Source organism: Hyperolius riggenbachi, chromosome 4 (genome assembly GCF_040937935.1).
Source record: "Hyperolius riggenbachi isolate aHypRig1 chromosome 4, aHypRig1.pri, whole genome shotgun sequence".
NCBI classification, from domain to species: Eukaryota; Metazoa; Chordata; class Amphibia; order Anura; family Hyperoliidae; genus Hyperolius; species Hyperolius riggenbachi.
Window position 1 is genome coordinate 288,608,990 of NC_090649.1, and position 13,317 is coordinate 288,622,306.

At 41.9% G+C, this 13,317-nt stretch overlaps 1 protein-coding gene across 8 annotated transcripts in view; it reads right to left on the reverse strand.

The window, feature by feature from the left end:
* The window catches only part of TBC1D32 (TBC1 domain family member 32), a 478,427-nt gene that overhangs the window by 338,875 nt on the left and 126,235 nt on the right, over window positions 1–13,317 (reverse strand). For all 8 annotated transcript variants that reach the window (XM_068231378.1, XM_068231377.1, XM_068231379.1 and 5 more), the window contains 2 exons: window positions 12,801–12,860; window positions 7,025–7,124 (listed from right to left, as the gene is read on the reverse strand). In XM_068231378.1, the coding sequence (XP_068087479.1) occupies window positions 7,025–7,124; window positions 12,801–12,860 (160 nt within the window). The remainder of the gene's footprint in view (window positions 1–7,024; window positions 7,125–12,800; window positions 12,861–13,317) is intronic.

Sequence of the window (13,317 nt, forward strand, 5' to 3'; positions counted from 1 at the left end):
TAGTGCTCCTGCAAGTTAACCACCCTGGCATTCTATTTAAATTGCCAGAGTGAAGGCAGCAGGGTTTTTTTCTTGTCATTTTTTTTTTCATGCTGCCAACTGAAAGTTGGCAGCATGAAAGGCCACTAGAGGGCGCACATCGCTGTCGGCGATCACAAGTAACAAGAAATCCCACGGAGAGCGGGATTTCTTGTTAGGCTTACCCCGTCGCCATGGCAATGATCGGGCTGACGTCATGGACGTCAGCCGCCGTCCTGACATCAGGTGCCTCAGATCCAGCCCTTTGCGCTGCCCAAAAGTGTTTGGTCCGGGCAGCGCAGGGCTCTGCCGGGGGGGCTCTTCTTCCACTGTGTGCGGGCGATCGCCGCTGAGCGAAGTGCTAGCTGCGTGTGGCGCAGTTTACTTGAAGTAAATCGGCCCAGCAGGGCCAGAGATATCAGACTCGGCGGTTATGGAGGAGCTGAGCTCGTCCATACCACCAGGAAGGTTAAGGAACGCCACAAAATCACATCCAATTCAATTTTCGGGTCGGAATGCTGCCAGTGTAACAGGACTCTTAGTAGCTTAGTAGTTGTCGTCCATCATGGTCAGAATCATTAAAACCTAATAACTTAATACAGAAAGAGCAAATGCGGTCCAGTATTTTCCCTGTTTAAGTACTAAATACAGTATATTCTCATTACAGTAAACGCCAAGGGACCAGGAAGTATACTATGTCAGAAATTGTCCTAGAAATAGCCCAGCATGCCCGGTACATACGCTGCTGCAAAAGAACAACTCTGTCCTCCCATTGCAGGTACAGTACAAGCACTTGCACATTTGGTGGAGTACAAGGGTAAGTATACCTTAGGTAAGCATAGCCAGGCTGGACATATTACAGTATCCAGGGCTCCTTAAAGAGAACCCGAGGTGGGAATTACTAATACTATTGGGGCACAGAGGCTGGTTGTGCACACTAAGACCAGCCTCTGTTGCCCCATCGTATGCCTCCATGTCCCCCCTGCTCGCCGCTATAGACCCCGCAGTGCTGGCGACACGCAGCGCGTCGCCAGCACAATGTTTACCTTAGCGCTGTCTATCAGCGCCGCTCCCCCGCCTCCTCCGCATCGCCGCTACCCGCCCGCGTCACTTCCCTCCTATTAGTAATTCCCACCTCGGGTTCTCTTTAAAAATTACAGCTGTCACTGAATAAAGGCAGCCACTCGCCTCCTGTGAGTGGTTCTGATACCTCCGCGTGTGGGTTTTGCAGCACCAGCCCGAGGATAGCAGCAGACCATGGGTTTCACACTGTCATGACGCATGCACCACCCCTTTTTTACTATATCCAGAGTCAGTGGCACGTAGGGGCCAAAAAACGTGTTTACTATAACAAAAGTTTTATTATAGCTGGGTTTATTATACCAGGCATTGCTCTCATAGACTTATAATGGAGATTGTCCGGGACCTGGAGAAGTAGTTTACTATACCCGAATGTTTACTACACTCGAGTTTATTATAACAAGATTATGCTGTACTAAATAACATGCTAGACATACAACCAGTCTTGGGCGTTTCATACAAATCCTAGTTTCATATGCATAGCCAAGTGACTTCAAGCTGATTTAAGAACGTAATAGTTAAAAGACATAGCGTGGCATTTTCTTTGTTGTGAAGTCAGAAACTCGCTGTTTTTAAGCGAAATGTCAGAGTCACTGAGCAGCTGATAATGCCATGTAATTAAGTATTTTGCCATTCTGTCTCGCATCATATGCATTAGGTTAGCTATAGATGACAGGTAAACATGAAAGCTGGTCTTATCAACCTGACATTTAGTAGTCATGTGTGGATGAGAATTTCTTAAATTGGGACAAAAATGACTTCAGAAGAAAGTCATCTAGATCTTGAAAAATAACTATGATAATGAGGCTTCAGTTCAAATAATCAAAGTGACTCAATGCTAATAACCAAACATATTGCTTGTGAGTAATGTGCTGGACACTGGGGGAGTTTTATCATGACAAGTGCATAAAAACTGGAGAAAAAGTGGAGTCGTTATCAGAGCTACCAGTCAGTCAATAGTTAAAAGAACCAAAGCATATGATAGGCTGCTCTGATCAACTGCTCTAGTACTGCTGCAGGTTTCTCTTTGTACCTTTTTCTCAATAAAGTTGTTTGGGGTTGAACAAAGTAAGCATGTGGCCCACTCTTTGGATCCAAACCCCCGCCCCTCCTGGTAACTAGTAAAATACGCACACACGCACACACCTCTCCCTCATGACCCCCTTTCTGTGGTAACTAGTAAAACACACACACACATACACACACACACACACACACACACAGCTCCCACCCCGCCGACGCCATCTCCGCATATGGCAGAGTAGTAAATATTTACCTGCTCCAGAGATGCGTTGTCTCTTCTGTTCTTCCCAGCAGTCACATGCTCTGTGCTTCCATACCTCCATCTCCCAATCATGTGACATGCATACGGAGCCAGAGGTACGCAGCATAGAGTGCATGACTCTCAGGAAGATCATAGGAGACGAGAAGCAGAACTGGAGCAGGTAAATATTAAACTGCTCCACTGTGCTACTCTGCACAAGGGGGAGGAGTGCCCCCCCCCCCCCCATTGTCGCTACAGTTACTCAACTTAGTTCGAGACTGTCAAATAAGTGTTAAATATTAATAAACTATTTGGCCTGTGACAGACTATGTTTTAGATTTTGGCCCCTTACACGATTGAGTTTGACACCCCTGCTCTAGGTTATTCTCATCTCACACAATCCAAAATCCATAATGGAATAGTAAATGTCTTCCCCAAAATTGGTTCAATACTGTGGTAGAAACGATATGTTGAGGGCTCCACTGAGTGACATTTCGTAAAACTACTTTAATAGGGCTTTAAACTCTTTAAACTCTTCCTGATCTCTAACCTTAACATCCCCTTCAGCATTTAGCCACTCCTGATGACTCAACCATACCTGACCTCTAAACATTTAAACCTTATGGACAAAAAAAGTTTTTCTGATCTCTGGCCTTGAACTCCCCACTTAACAAAAAGCCAGCTCCTGATGCCTACACCCAGTGGTAACTGATATCATTAACCTCCCCCTAGCCTAACCAATACTCACTTTTTGTCATCTTTATTTTAGCTTTCAACATTCAATGCACAGAATTATCGAAGCAGGTGGTTTCAGCGCACGGCGCTGACCGCTGGGTGCGGAAACCAGACGCCTCATATAGCAGCTATGTTATACTGTGCAGGGCTGGTCAGAGTAATTCGGGGCTCCGGCGATCACTGGACCCCAAATTAACACCTCCCTATGAGGTCTGGTGACTCAGAGGGGGGATTAGTATTTAACACCGCCGGGCAGTTTAGTGACAGCTGGGAGACCCATCATTCGGCTCTTCCAGCTCACAACTCAACGATGGCATACTAACATGTGCGCAGAAGTATGTGCTGAACTCCACTGAGAGCAGTAACGTTTAGTGACATATGCACACAATCTACAACCCGCAGCAACAAGTTTAAAGAGGAACTGCCGTGAAAATAACTTAATGAAATAAGTGCTTAATTTTTACAATAATTATTTATAAATGATTTAGTCAGTGTTTGCCCATTGTAAAATCTTTACTCTAAACACCACAAAATCCTTGCGCTTCCACAATGAAAAAACAATCCCGGGTCTCTTCTATGGTAGACACAATATGCTGGAGCTCCTCCACCACTGGGTAAATACCACTGGATCTACACGCGCTGTGGCCTGCAGCGCGGTCTCCGGTGGCCTGGGAGTTCCGTCTCTCGGGGCAGTGGGCGGAGTCTATGCATAGACTCCGCCCACTGCCCCGAGAGACGGAACTCCCAGGCTACCGGAGACCGCGCTGCAGGCCACAGCGCGTGTAGATCCATCTTCTTGGGCTTTAGCGGATGTGCCTACCGCATATAGGCGAATTTTACACTGCTTTCTTGCAAGTAGAACCTTGAATTTGAAATAAATTGACTTCTTTGGTAACACACTATGGAGCGCTCCTGTTTTTTCTAGATAAAATCTTTACTCTCCCTGATATACATTCTGACATTTATCACATGGTGACATCTTTAATGCTGGCAGGTGATATCTGTGGAAGGAGTTGCTGCTTTTTTGGCAGTTGGAAACAGCTGTTATTTCCCACAGAGCAACAAGGCTCCCACAGTGTAATGTCAGTACAGTAGAGGGGTTTCACCCCAATATCAGCCACACAGAGCCCCCCGATGATCTACTTGAGAAAAGGTAAAGATTTCTCATGGAAAAGGGGGACAGTTACTGATTGGGATGAAGTTCAATCCTTGGTTACAGTTCCTCTTTAACTAATTTGCTCATTTGTACCATTTAGCATGTTATCTTTGCAATTTTACTTATGAGCTAGCAACCCCACCTCCACCTTTCCCATCCACTAATCAATAACCTAGCATCACAGAGTGTTCAACAGGAACAAAGTAAATAAAGCATGCGATTTGACACTTTGTAGTGAAAATGGGCCCTAAGGTTCCCAAAGCAAGAGGAATATGAAAACTGCTATCTTCATTCCCTAGGGTCCTTTTACACTGTATCAGTTGCTGTCACATGTAACTAAAAAGACAACTGATGTGCAGTCCAGCGTCCATGTTTTCCTACAGCCTATTTCACACTATACGCTGAAGTTTTTTCCCAATGCTTTAAAACGCAGTGCATAGCAACAGAATAAAACTCATTAAGTGTAAAAGGGCATTTACAAACAATGCAAGTTGCCCGATTTCTGTTCTGTTAGGCCTCTTGCACTCTTCATGCGATTTCGTTTTGCGGTGTTGATGCGATTTTACATGTGATTCCGTTTTGTGATTTTTAATTGGTACTGCCTGTTGAATTTTTCTGAATAATAGGTAGTAACAGAGGTGCCAAATTAGAATAAAATGGTTAAAAAACGTTTAAAAGGAGGGGGGTAGGTGGACACCACCCTAAGGTATATGATGATCAGCCAACGAGTCGTTGTAAATAGACAATTGAATTTATTACAAGTTCTCCAAGTATGCAACGTTTCACGGGTCAACCGCCCGCCTCATCAGGCAATCAAAGTTTGGAGGTACACTGTTAAAACAAACAAAAACAATACAATATACCAACGGACGCTAGGTACATAGTTCAGCGAAATTGAGTGCAACAGTCTGTCCAAAATGTGTTTACATAAAATGCAATATACCCCATAATGAGCATAGGGATTAGCTTATCATTTATGATACTTTTCATAAGCCAATATGGATGCATGTCAAATTCTAATTATAAGTCTATATACAGTACATGTATCACAACCAGGGAGGAAACTCAGGTACAAGCACAAAGTTGTACATATAAAGCACTGAACACACCAATAGACTATTAAAGGTATATTAATCAGACCAAGTCGGCCTCTCATGAGACCTTTCAATCACAGATACATTAATCTGGATGAAATCAGCGTGTTGTCACTTACCAATGCTGTATCAGTCTATGGGCCAAGCACCTACTGTGAAGATCTGATATATATATATCTGGTATATTGTATTGTTTTTGTTTGTTGAAACGCGTTGCATACTTGGAGAACTTGTAATAAATTCAATTGTCTATTTACAACGACTCGTTGGCTGATCATTATATACCTGAGGGTGGTGTCCACCTACCCCCTCTTTTTAAACGGTTTTTAACTATTTAATTCTAATTTGGCGCCTCTGTTACTACCTATTATTCATTCATTTAGTCCACCCTGGGTGGAGGGGTGTATTCCCAATTCTTCCGATCTACAGAGAGCGACTTCTTATACCTGAGTGGAGTCAGGTTATAATTCTCCCCACCTGCACCTTCAGTGGTTGCCTTTGTGGTAACCAGTGGTGTAGCTAAGGAGCTATGGGCCCCGGTGCAAGTTTTACAATGGGGCCCCCCAAGCACTCTATACATAATTGATACGGCGCACCAAAACCTGCCAAGGGCAACTACAGTGTCAGAGGTGTAAGGAGGGGATGGGGAACAGTTTGTTAATGATTACCACTATTCAAAGTATCTATAGAAGTGATTATTACTAACACAGGGCCAATAGAGAGCTAATATTGTGATTGAAAGAGGGCCCCTCGGGGCCCCTCTGACCTAAGGGCCCCGATGCGGTCGCTACCTCTGCAACCCCTATCGCTACGCCACTGGTGGTAACCCAGACTTGTGAGTATAACTTTCTCATATTTTCGTGTTACGTTCCTTTTCCCTAGACATACTGCACTATATTGGGCTCTCGGTTATTCACTTTTTGTATCCTTCCAAGCTGTTGCATTTTTTTAACTGTTTTTCTTCTTGTGTTGATAGCATCCAGGGAAAATAGAAATCTGGATCGAAAATCGGAATCGCAAATCGGAATTGGATTTGAAATATGCAGTGAGCAAGAGGCCATACTCTGCAAGATAATACTTTAAGTCACTGGCCCAGAATGAACATGCAAATCAGATGCTTTGACTCTGGTATGACTCATCTAGCGGCAGGCTTGTTGCAGGTGTGCAAATAAAAAAAAAATGAAAGCCAAAAATTGAGTATGACAGCCAGGCAACTTGCATCTTTTATAAAGGAATGAAGATGGCAGCCTTTTTCTCTCACTTCAGGTTTATAATAAGAACTGATTCCGGAGGCTAGCTCTGTAGAAACATGGCCATGCAATGTACACCTAACTTGCTGCTATACAAGAAATCTTATAAACCTGATAAAGAAGAACCTGTGTAAAAAGTGTTTTTTTTTTTCTTTCATAAAAACACATTTTTTCATTTTATTAAAATATATACCCATTTTGAATTTGGTGCCAGAAACACCACAGTTTTTTATACAAACCCATTATAACAGTGTCAGGATTATTAACATTATGGTATGTAGGCTTATATTTTGTGGTTCTGTTACAGTGCAGACTGGGTTAAGAAAATGTTTTTAAAACTGTCTCAACAGAAAGAGTTTGGAAGAAACATGTACTTAAGATATCTATATACAATTTAAACACATGGCCCAAACCTCATTATACTCACCAGGATATGGCTGGGAGGATGCTGTTGTTTTACTGTTTTCATCGACTCCTGACTGTGATGATTCATAATAATAGAAACACTGCTCAATAGCTGCAATAATCTGGAAGACAGCACAACCATTCCAGTGATCAAATGGTCCTCTTAAGACTGCCCAAAGAAACATTTTATAGAGCTATCAGATTAATTTAATTAAATCCATCTCTTCAGATCCTAGTCTTCTGACAACAATAAAGCTTATCCGTGGTGCACAAAACTGTGTACTCTGTAGTTTTCCTGTTTAATAATCTTTCCTTAAAGAAACCTACACATAATGTGAGTCTGAAGAAGATATTTATAATATTTCTATATTGCTATTTTAATCTTTTTCAGTTAGCCTATATATCATAAAATCTGATCTTAAACGTATACATGAACTTACATGAACTTGAGAGTTTTATGAGGGCTGTCATATGTACCGTATATACAGGGAGTGCAGAATTATTAGGCAAGTTGTATTTTTGAGGAATAATTTTATTATTGAACAACAACCATGTTCTCAATGAACCCAAAAAACTCATTAATATCAAAGCTGAATATTTTTGAAAGTAGTTTTTAGTTTGTTTTTAGTTTTAACTATTTTAGGGGGATATCTGTGTGTGCAGGTGACTATTACTGTGCATAATTATTAGGCAACTTAACAAAAAACAAATATATACCCATTTCAATTATTTATTTTTACCAGTGAAACCAATATAACATCTCAACATTCACAAATATACATTTCTGACATTCAAAAACAAAACAAAAACAAATCAGTGACCAATATAGCCACCTTTCTTTGCAAGGACACTCAAAAGCCTGCCATCCATGGATTCTGTCAGTGTTTTTATCTGTTCACCATCAACATTGCGTGCAGCAGCAACCACAGCCTCCCAGACACTGTTCAGAGAGGTGTACTGTTTTCCCTCCTTGTAAATTTCACATTTTATGATGGACCACAGGTTCTCAATGGGGTTCAGATCAGGTGAACAAGGAGGCCATGTCATTAGTTTTTCTTCTTTTATACCCTTTCGTGCCAGCCACGCTGTGGAGTACTTGGACGCGTGTTATGGAGCATTGTCCTGCATGAAAATCATGTTTTTCTTGAAGGATGCAGAATTCTTCCTGTACCACTGCTTGAAGAAGGTGTCTTCCAGAAACTGGCAGTAGGACTGGGAGTTAAGCTTGACTCCATCCTCAACCCGAAAAGGCCCCACAAGCTCATCTTTGATGATACCAGCCCAAACCAGTACTCCACCTCCACCTTGCTGGCGTCTGAGTCGGACTGGAGCTCTCTGCCCTTTACCAATCCAGCCACGGGCCCATCCATCTGGCCCATCAAGACTCACTCTCATTTCATCAGCCCATAAAACCTTAGAAAAATCAGTCTTGAGATATTTCTTGGCCCAGTCTTGATGTTTCAGCTTGTGTGTCTTGTTTAGTGGTGGTCGTCTTTCAGTCTTTCTTACCTTGGCCATGTCTCTGAGTATTGCACACCTTGTGCTTTTGGGCACTCTAGTGATGTTGCAGCTCTGAAATATGGCCAAACTGGTGGTAAGTGGCATCTTGGCAGCTGCACGCTTGACTTTTCTCAGTTCATGGGCAGTTATTTTGCGCCTTGGTTTTTCCACACGCTTCTTGCGAACCTGTTGACTATTTTCAATGAAACGCGTGATTGTTCGATGATCACACTTCAGAAGCTTTGCAATTTTAAGATTGCTGCATCCCTCTGCAAGATATCTCACTATTTTTGACTTTTCTAAACCTGTCAAGTCCTTCTTTTGACCCATTTTGCCAAAGGAAAGGAAGTTGCCTAATAATTATGCACACCTGATATAGGGTGTTGATGTCATTAGACCACACCCCTTCTCATTACAGAGATGCACATCACCTAATATGCTTAATTGGTAGTAGGCTTTCGAGCCAATACAGCTTGGAGTAAGACAACATGCATAAAGAGGATGATGTGGTCAAAATACTCATTTGCCTAATAATTCTGCACTCCCTTGTACTCAGCTATAAGTTAAGACATTTAGGACTGACTCAAAGTATAAAAGCGTGGGGGTCGCCTTATACTTGAGTCAGTCCAAAATGTTCCCACTTAAGCCAGGAATGGAGGGCACCTCTTTCTCTCCCCTTCCGTGCAGTGCAAAGCAGGCAGCTTGTAGTGAAGCCCCCCTCCTTCCCACCACCATGCAAAGGGGCTTCCACTCTCTATTTCTCATCCCTCTGTGTAATCGCTGAAGAGGAAGCCATCACTCACTGATCATCCGAGCACAGCTTCCTTTCTTCTGCCTGTACTCACGCCAGGCTGTGTGCAGTAGGACAGCTACGGCTCCCGATGTCATGTGACACAGGGGCCACACAGCCAGCACAACACAGGGGCCACACATACTTTTAGCCATAGACTATGAACAAGCATGCAGATGGGGTATTTCTGAATTAAATCTGAATAGATTAACCGCATGCTTGATTCAGGTGTGTGATCCAAATGCTACTGCAGCCAAGAGTGGTCAGCAGGACCCAGGCAAATGGTATTGTTTAACCATTTTAGTCATTAGGACGTGACTGTCACGTCCAAACAGCTGCTGTTGCGCTGCTGCGCACTCCCATGTTGCCCCCCGTTAGCCCGGAGATCAATGAATCGGAATATAGTTCCTATTCATCAATCTAAGTACCTGGTAGAAAGACCAACAGCTTCGTATCAGAAGCCGCGGTCTTTCTAAGCAAAAAATAAAAATCACATCCTCCTTGTACTTCCTGTAAGCGAGAGTGATCGCTTACAGGATGGAATTTAAAAAAAAATGACTGTAGACAACTTGTGGCCAAATAGTAAAACTACATGTAAATCAATTTTTTTTTACATAAAACACAATAAATTACATTTAAAATTAACGGTTTACCCCCCGCACCCAAAAAAAATACCCAAATGTAATTTTTTTTTCTAGTTAAAACTTTTAATTTGAAAAAAAAAAACTAAAAGCATAATTAGTTATCCAAGTGTCTAAACTTTTTTTAATATGCATGTCAAGAGATTATATTACTAACATTTTTTAAATAATAAGCTTGTAAATAGTGATGGACGCAAAACTGAAAAAATGCACCTTTATTTCCAAATAAAATATTGGCGCTATACATTGTGATAGGGACGTAATTTAAATGGTGTAATAACAGGGACAAATGGGCAAATAAAATGTGTGGGTTTTTTTATTATGGTAGCATGTATTATTTTAAAGCTATAATGGCTGAAAACTGAGAAATAATGATTTTTAAAAAATGTTTTCTTAATATTCCTGTTAAAATGCATTTAGAAAAAAACAATTCTTAGCAAAATGTACCACCCAAAGAAAGCCTAATTGGTGGCGGAAAAAATAAGATATAGATCAATTCATTGTAATAATTAGTGATAAAGTTATTGGCGAAAGAATGGGAGGTGAAAATTGCGTGGATGCATAAGGTGAAAAATGACTGAAGGTTAAAGTGGTTAAAGAGGGTCTGAAGCGAGAATAAATCTCGCTTCAGACCTCATAGATAGCAGGGGCATGTGTGCCCCTGCTAAACCGCCGCTATCCCGCGGCTCAACGGGGGTTCCTTCACCCCCAAATCGCCTCTGTAAAAAGCGGGGGAGCGCTTCCGCATTGGGGCAGGGCTAACCGCCTCAGCCCTGCCCCACGCGCATCTGTCAGACGCGTATCTCCGCCTCTCCCCCGCCCCTCTCAGTCTTCCTTCACTGAGAGGGGCGGGGGAGAGGCGGCGATGCGCGCCTGATAGACACGACTGGAGGCAGGGCTGCAGCCGTTAGCCCTGCCTCCAGGAAGACAAGATTTATGACCAAGACTACGACCAAGTCTTGCAGGGGTGGGTTTGGGGGTGAAGGGACCCCCGTTTAGCGGCACGATAGCGGCGGTTTAGAAAGGGCACACATGCCCCTGCTAAGTATGAGCTCTGAAGCGAGATTTATTCTCGCTTCAGAGTCTCTTTAAAAGGAAATACCATACACAAGTTGACCTCATAAGAGTAGTGGGATAACTACAATTGTTTATCTCATGAGATAAACAATTGTAGTTATCTTACTACTCTTATAAATTACTTTTTTAGATATCCCATGGTTTTATTTTATATTTAGACATTTACAAAGAAGTTTGAGTGTTTTATTTTCTCTACTCAATGGCAGTCTATTAAGTGTCTCAGAGTTAAAATCCATGAACTATTGGCCTTTTTCTATTTCTTTTTGCATTTTACCAGAAAAACTTTTATGGTTGTAATTTGCTTATCAGTGATGCTTACTATATTTCCAGACAAGGTACAGAGAAGACAGAAACTGTCACTTACATGCCTGTTATTGTGTGGTATTGAGCAGGCAAAATAAACAGCATATAAAGAAAAGGGCATTGACTTTGATGTAATTAACTCACAATAACAAAGCTGTTAAGGTAAGTAATGTTAGGTAAAATGACAAAACAACAACATTATAAGAGTGCTGTAAAAAAAAACTTTCAGGTGGCATATTTTACAGCAACATGAAGCAAGTAATAAGGTCCCAGACAATGCAGACAGTTTATATGTGAACTGCAGGTGCACTTATTAACTCAAACACTTAATGTATGAAAGTGGAGGCCCCCTTTATTTTTCTATAGGTTGTGACATCCCCTACCCTACAAGATTCTGCCAATAGCTTTAGGGCACATTCACATTTTTTGACTATGCATGACATGTTACAACACAGCACGTGACTAGCAGGCTTTTAAGCACTTACACTCCACCCTTGGGAGGGACGTTTCTAAATAATCCAATGATCAGAGGCTTCTCAAATCCTCCTGCACCCAACCAATGCTCATTGGAACCCTCGTCTTCTCAGCACTGTGCTCCTGACCGTGTACGAGCACAGCTGCACTGCACAGGCACGGCTTTTTCCATGCAGGCGTGGTTCAGTGCTGCTGCACAGGTGCGGGCTGTACTTGCAAGTGCGCAGTGCGGCCGCACTCATACAGGGACAGGAACACAGCTGAGAGATCATATTTGATAAGCCCTTGTAGAACATGTTCAGAAGGACCAAGCTATGGATTAGTGCACAGCACAAGGATCCAGCCAACCTCTGAACTATCCAGAAACTTCCCACCATTGAGGTGAGTATTCCATTTTGATTCTATTTCCCTTCAGGTATACTTTAACCACTTCACCCCAAAGACGTTTTTACCCTAACGGACACGAGCGATTTTCCCCTTCCAGTGCTCCTCCCTTTCATTTGCCAATAGCTTAATCACTACTAATCACAATGAAATGATCTATATCTTGTTTTTTTTTTTACCAGCAATTGTGCTTTTTGAGGTTGATATTTGTTTTCAGTAATTACTTTATTTTCTATGCATTTTAAAGGAAAAAACAAGGAAAAAATTAAAAAAATACACTTTCTCCAATCTCATCCCCTATAGTTTTAATATTAACACTGCTACTGTGCATAAAACCCAAACATTTTATCTGCCTATTTGTTCTGGTTATCATAAGATTTTAATTATGTCCCTAGTAAAAAGTATGGTGACAATATAGTATTTGGAAATAAAAGGTGTCTTTTTTTTTTGGTGTTTTTTTTCCCCTATTTTCACGTGCACGGGATGCATGTGCATGCACGGGCGCGCACAGCAGTAGCAACACTGTCTGACTTATGAAAACGCCCTGAAACCATTAAGAGGCTCTAGCAGGACGTTTTTATAAGTCAGGTTGTCATAAAGTAGTTAAAGCATAAAAAGTAACTTCTTACCAAAGATTTGTACTTATTGTCTAGAAGTCGTAAAACCACAGTTCGGCTATAATGGGCATGCTGAAAGGCAAAACAGAGGAAAAAAATGTAAAACAATATGATTTGTGTAAACAGTAAAATATTTGTAAGATGGAGTCAATTAGGACCTCACACTCACACTGTTAAATTGTAATTTTATAAAGAAAAATCCTATAGGGCCCCTTCACACTTATGTGCATTACTGTCAGTTATGACGCACCACACAATGGAACTGATGCACTAAACGGTGGTAATATTGCTGTGCACAGACAATGCACAGTAATATTACCGTAACAATCCGCAGCAGTGAACAGCAAGTTAAGCTATTAGTGTGACCAGTGGTACACAAATGTTGCTAAGGTAATGCATTTCACTTACTGTAACATTTGTTAGCAACACTTATACTACTCAAGTACCGCTGGTGGTCACGCTAACAGCACAACTCAGAGTACCCTGCTGCTGGTAGTAATGATAATATTGTCTTCTCTGTCTGTGCACA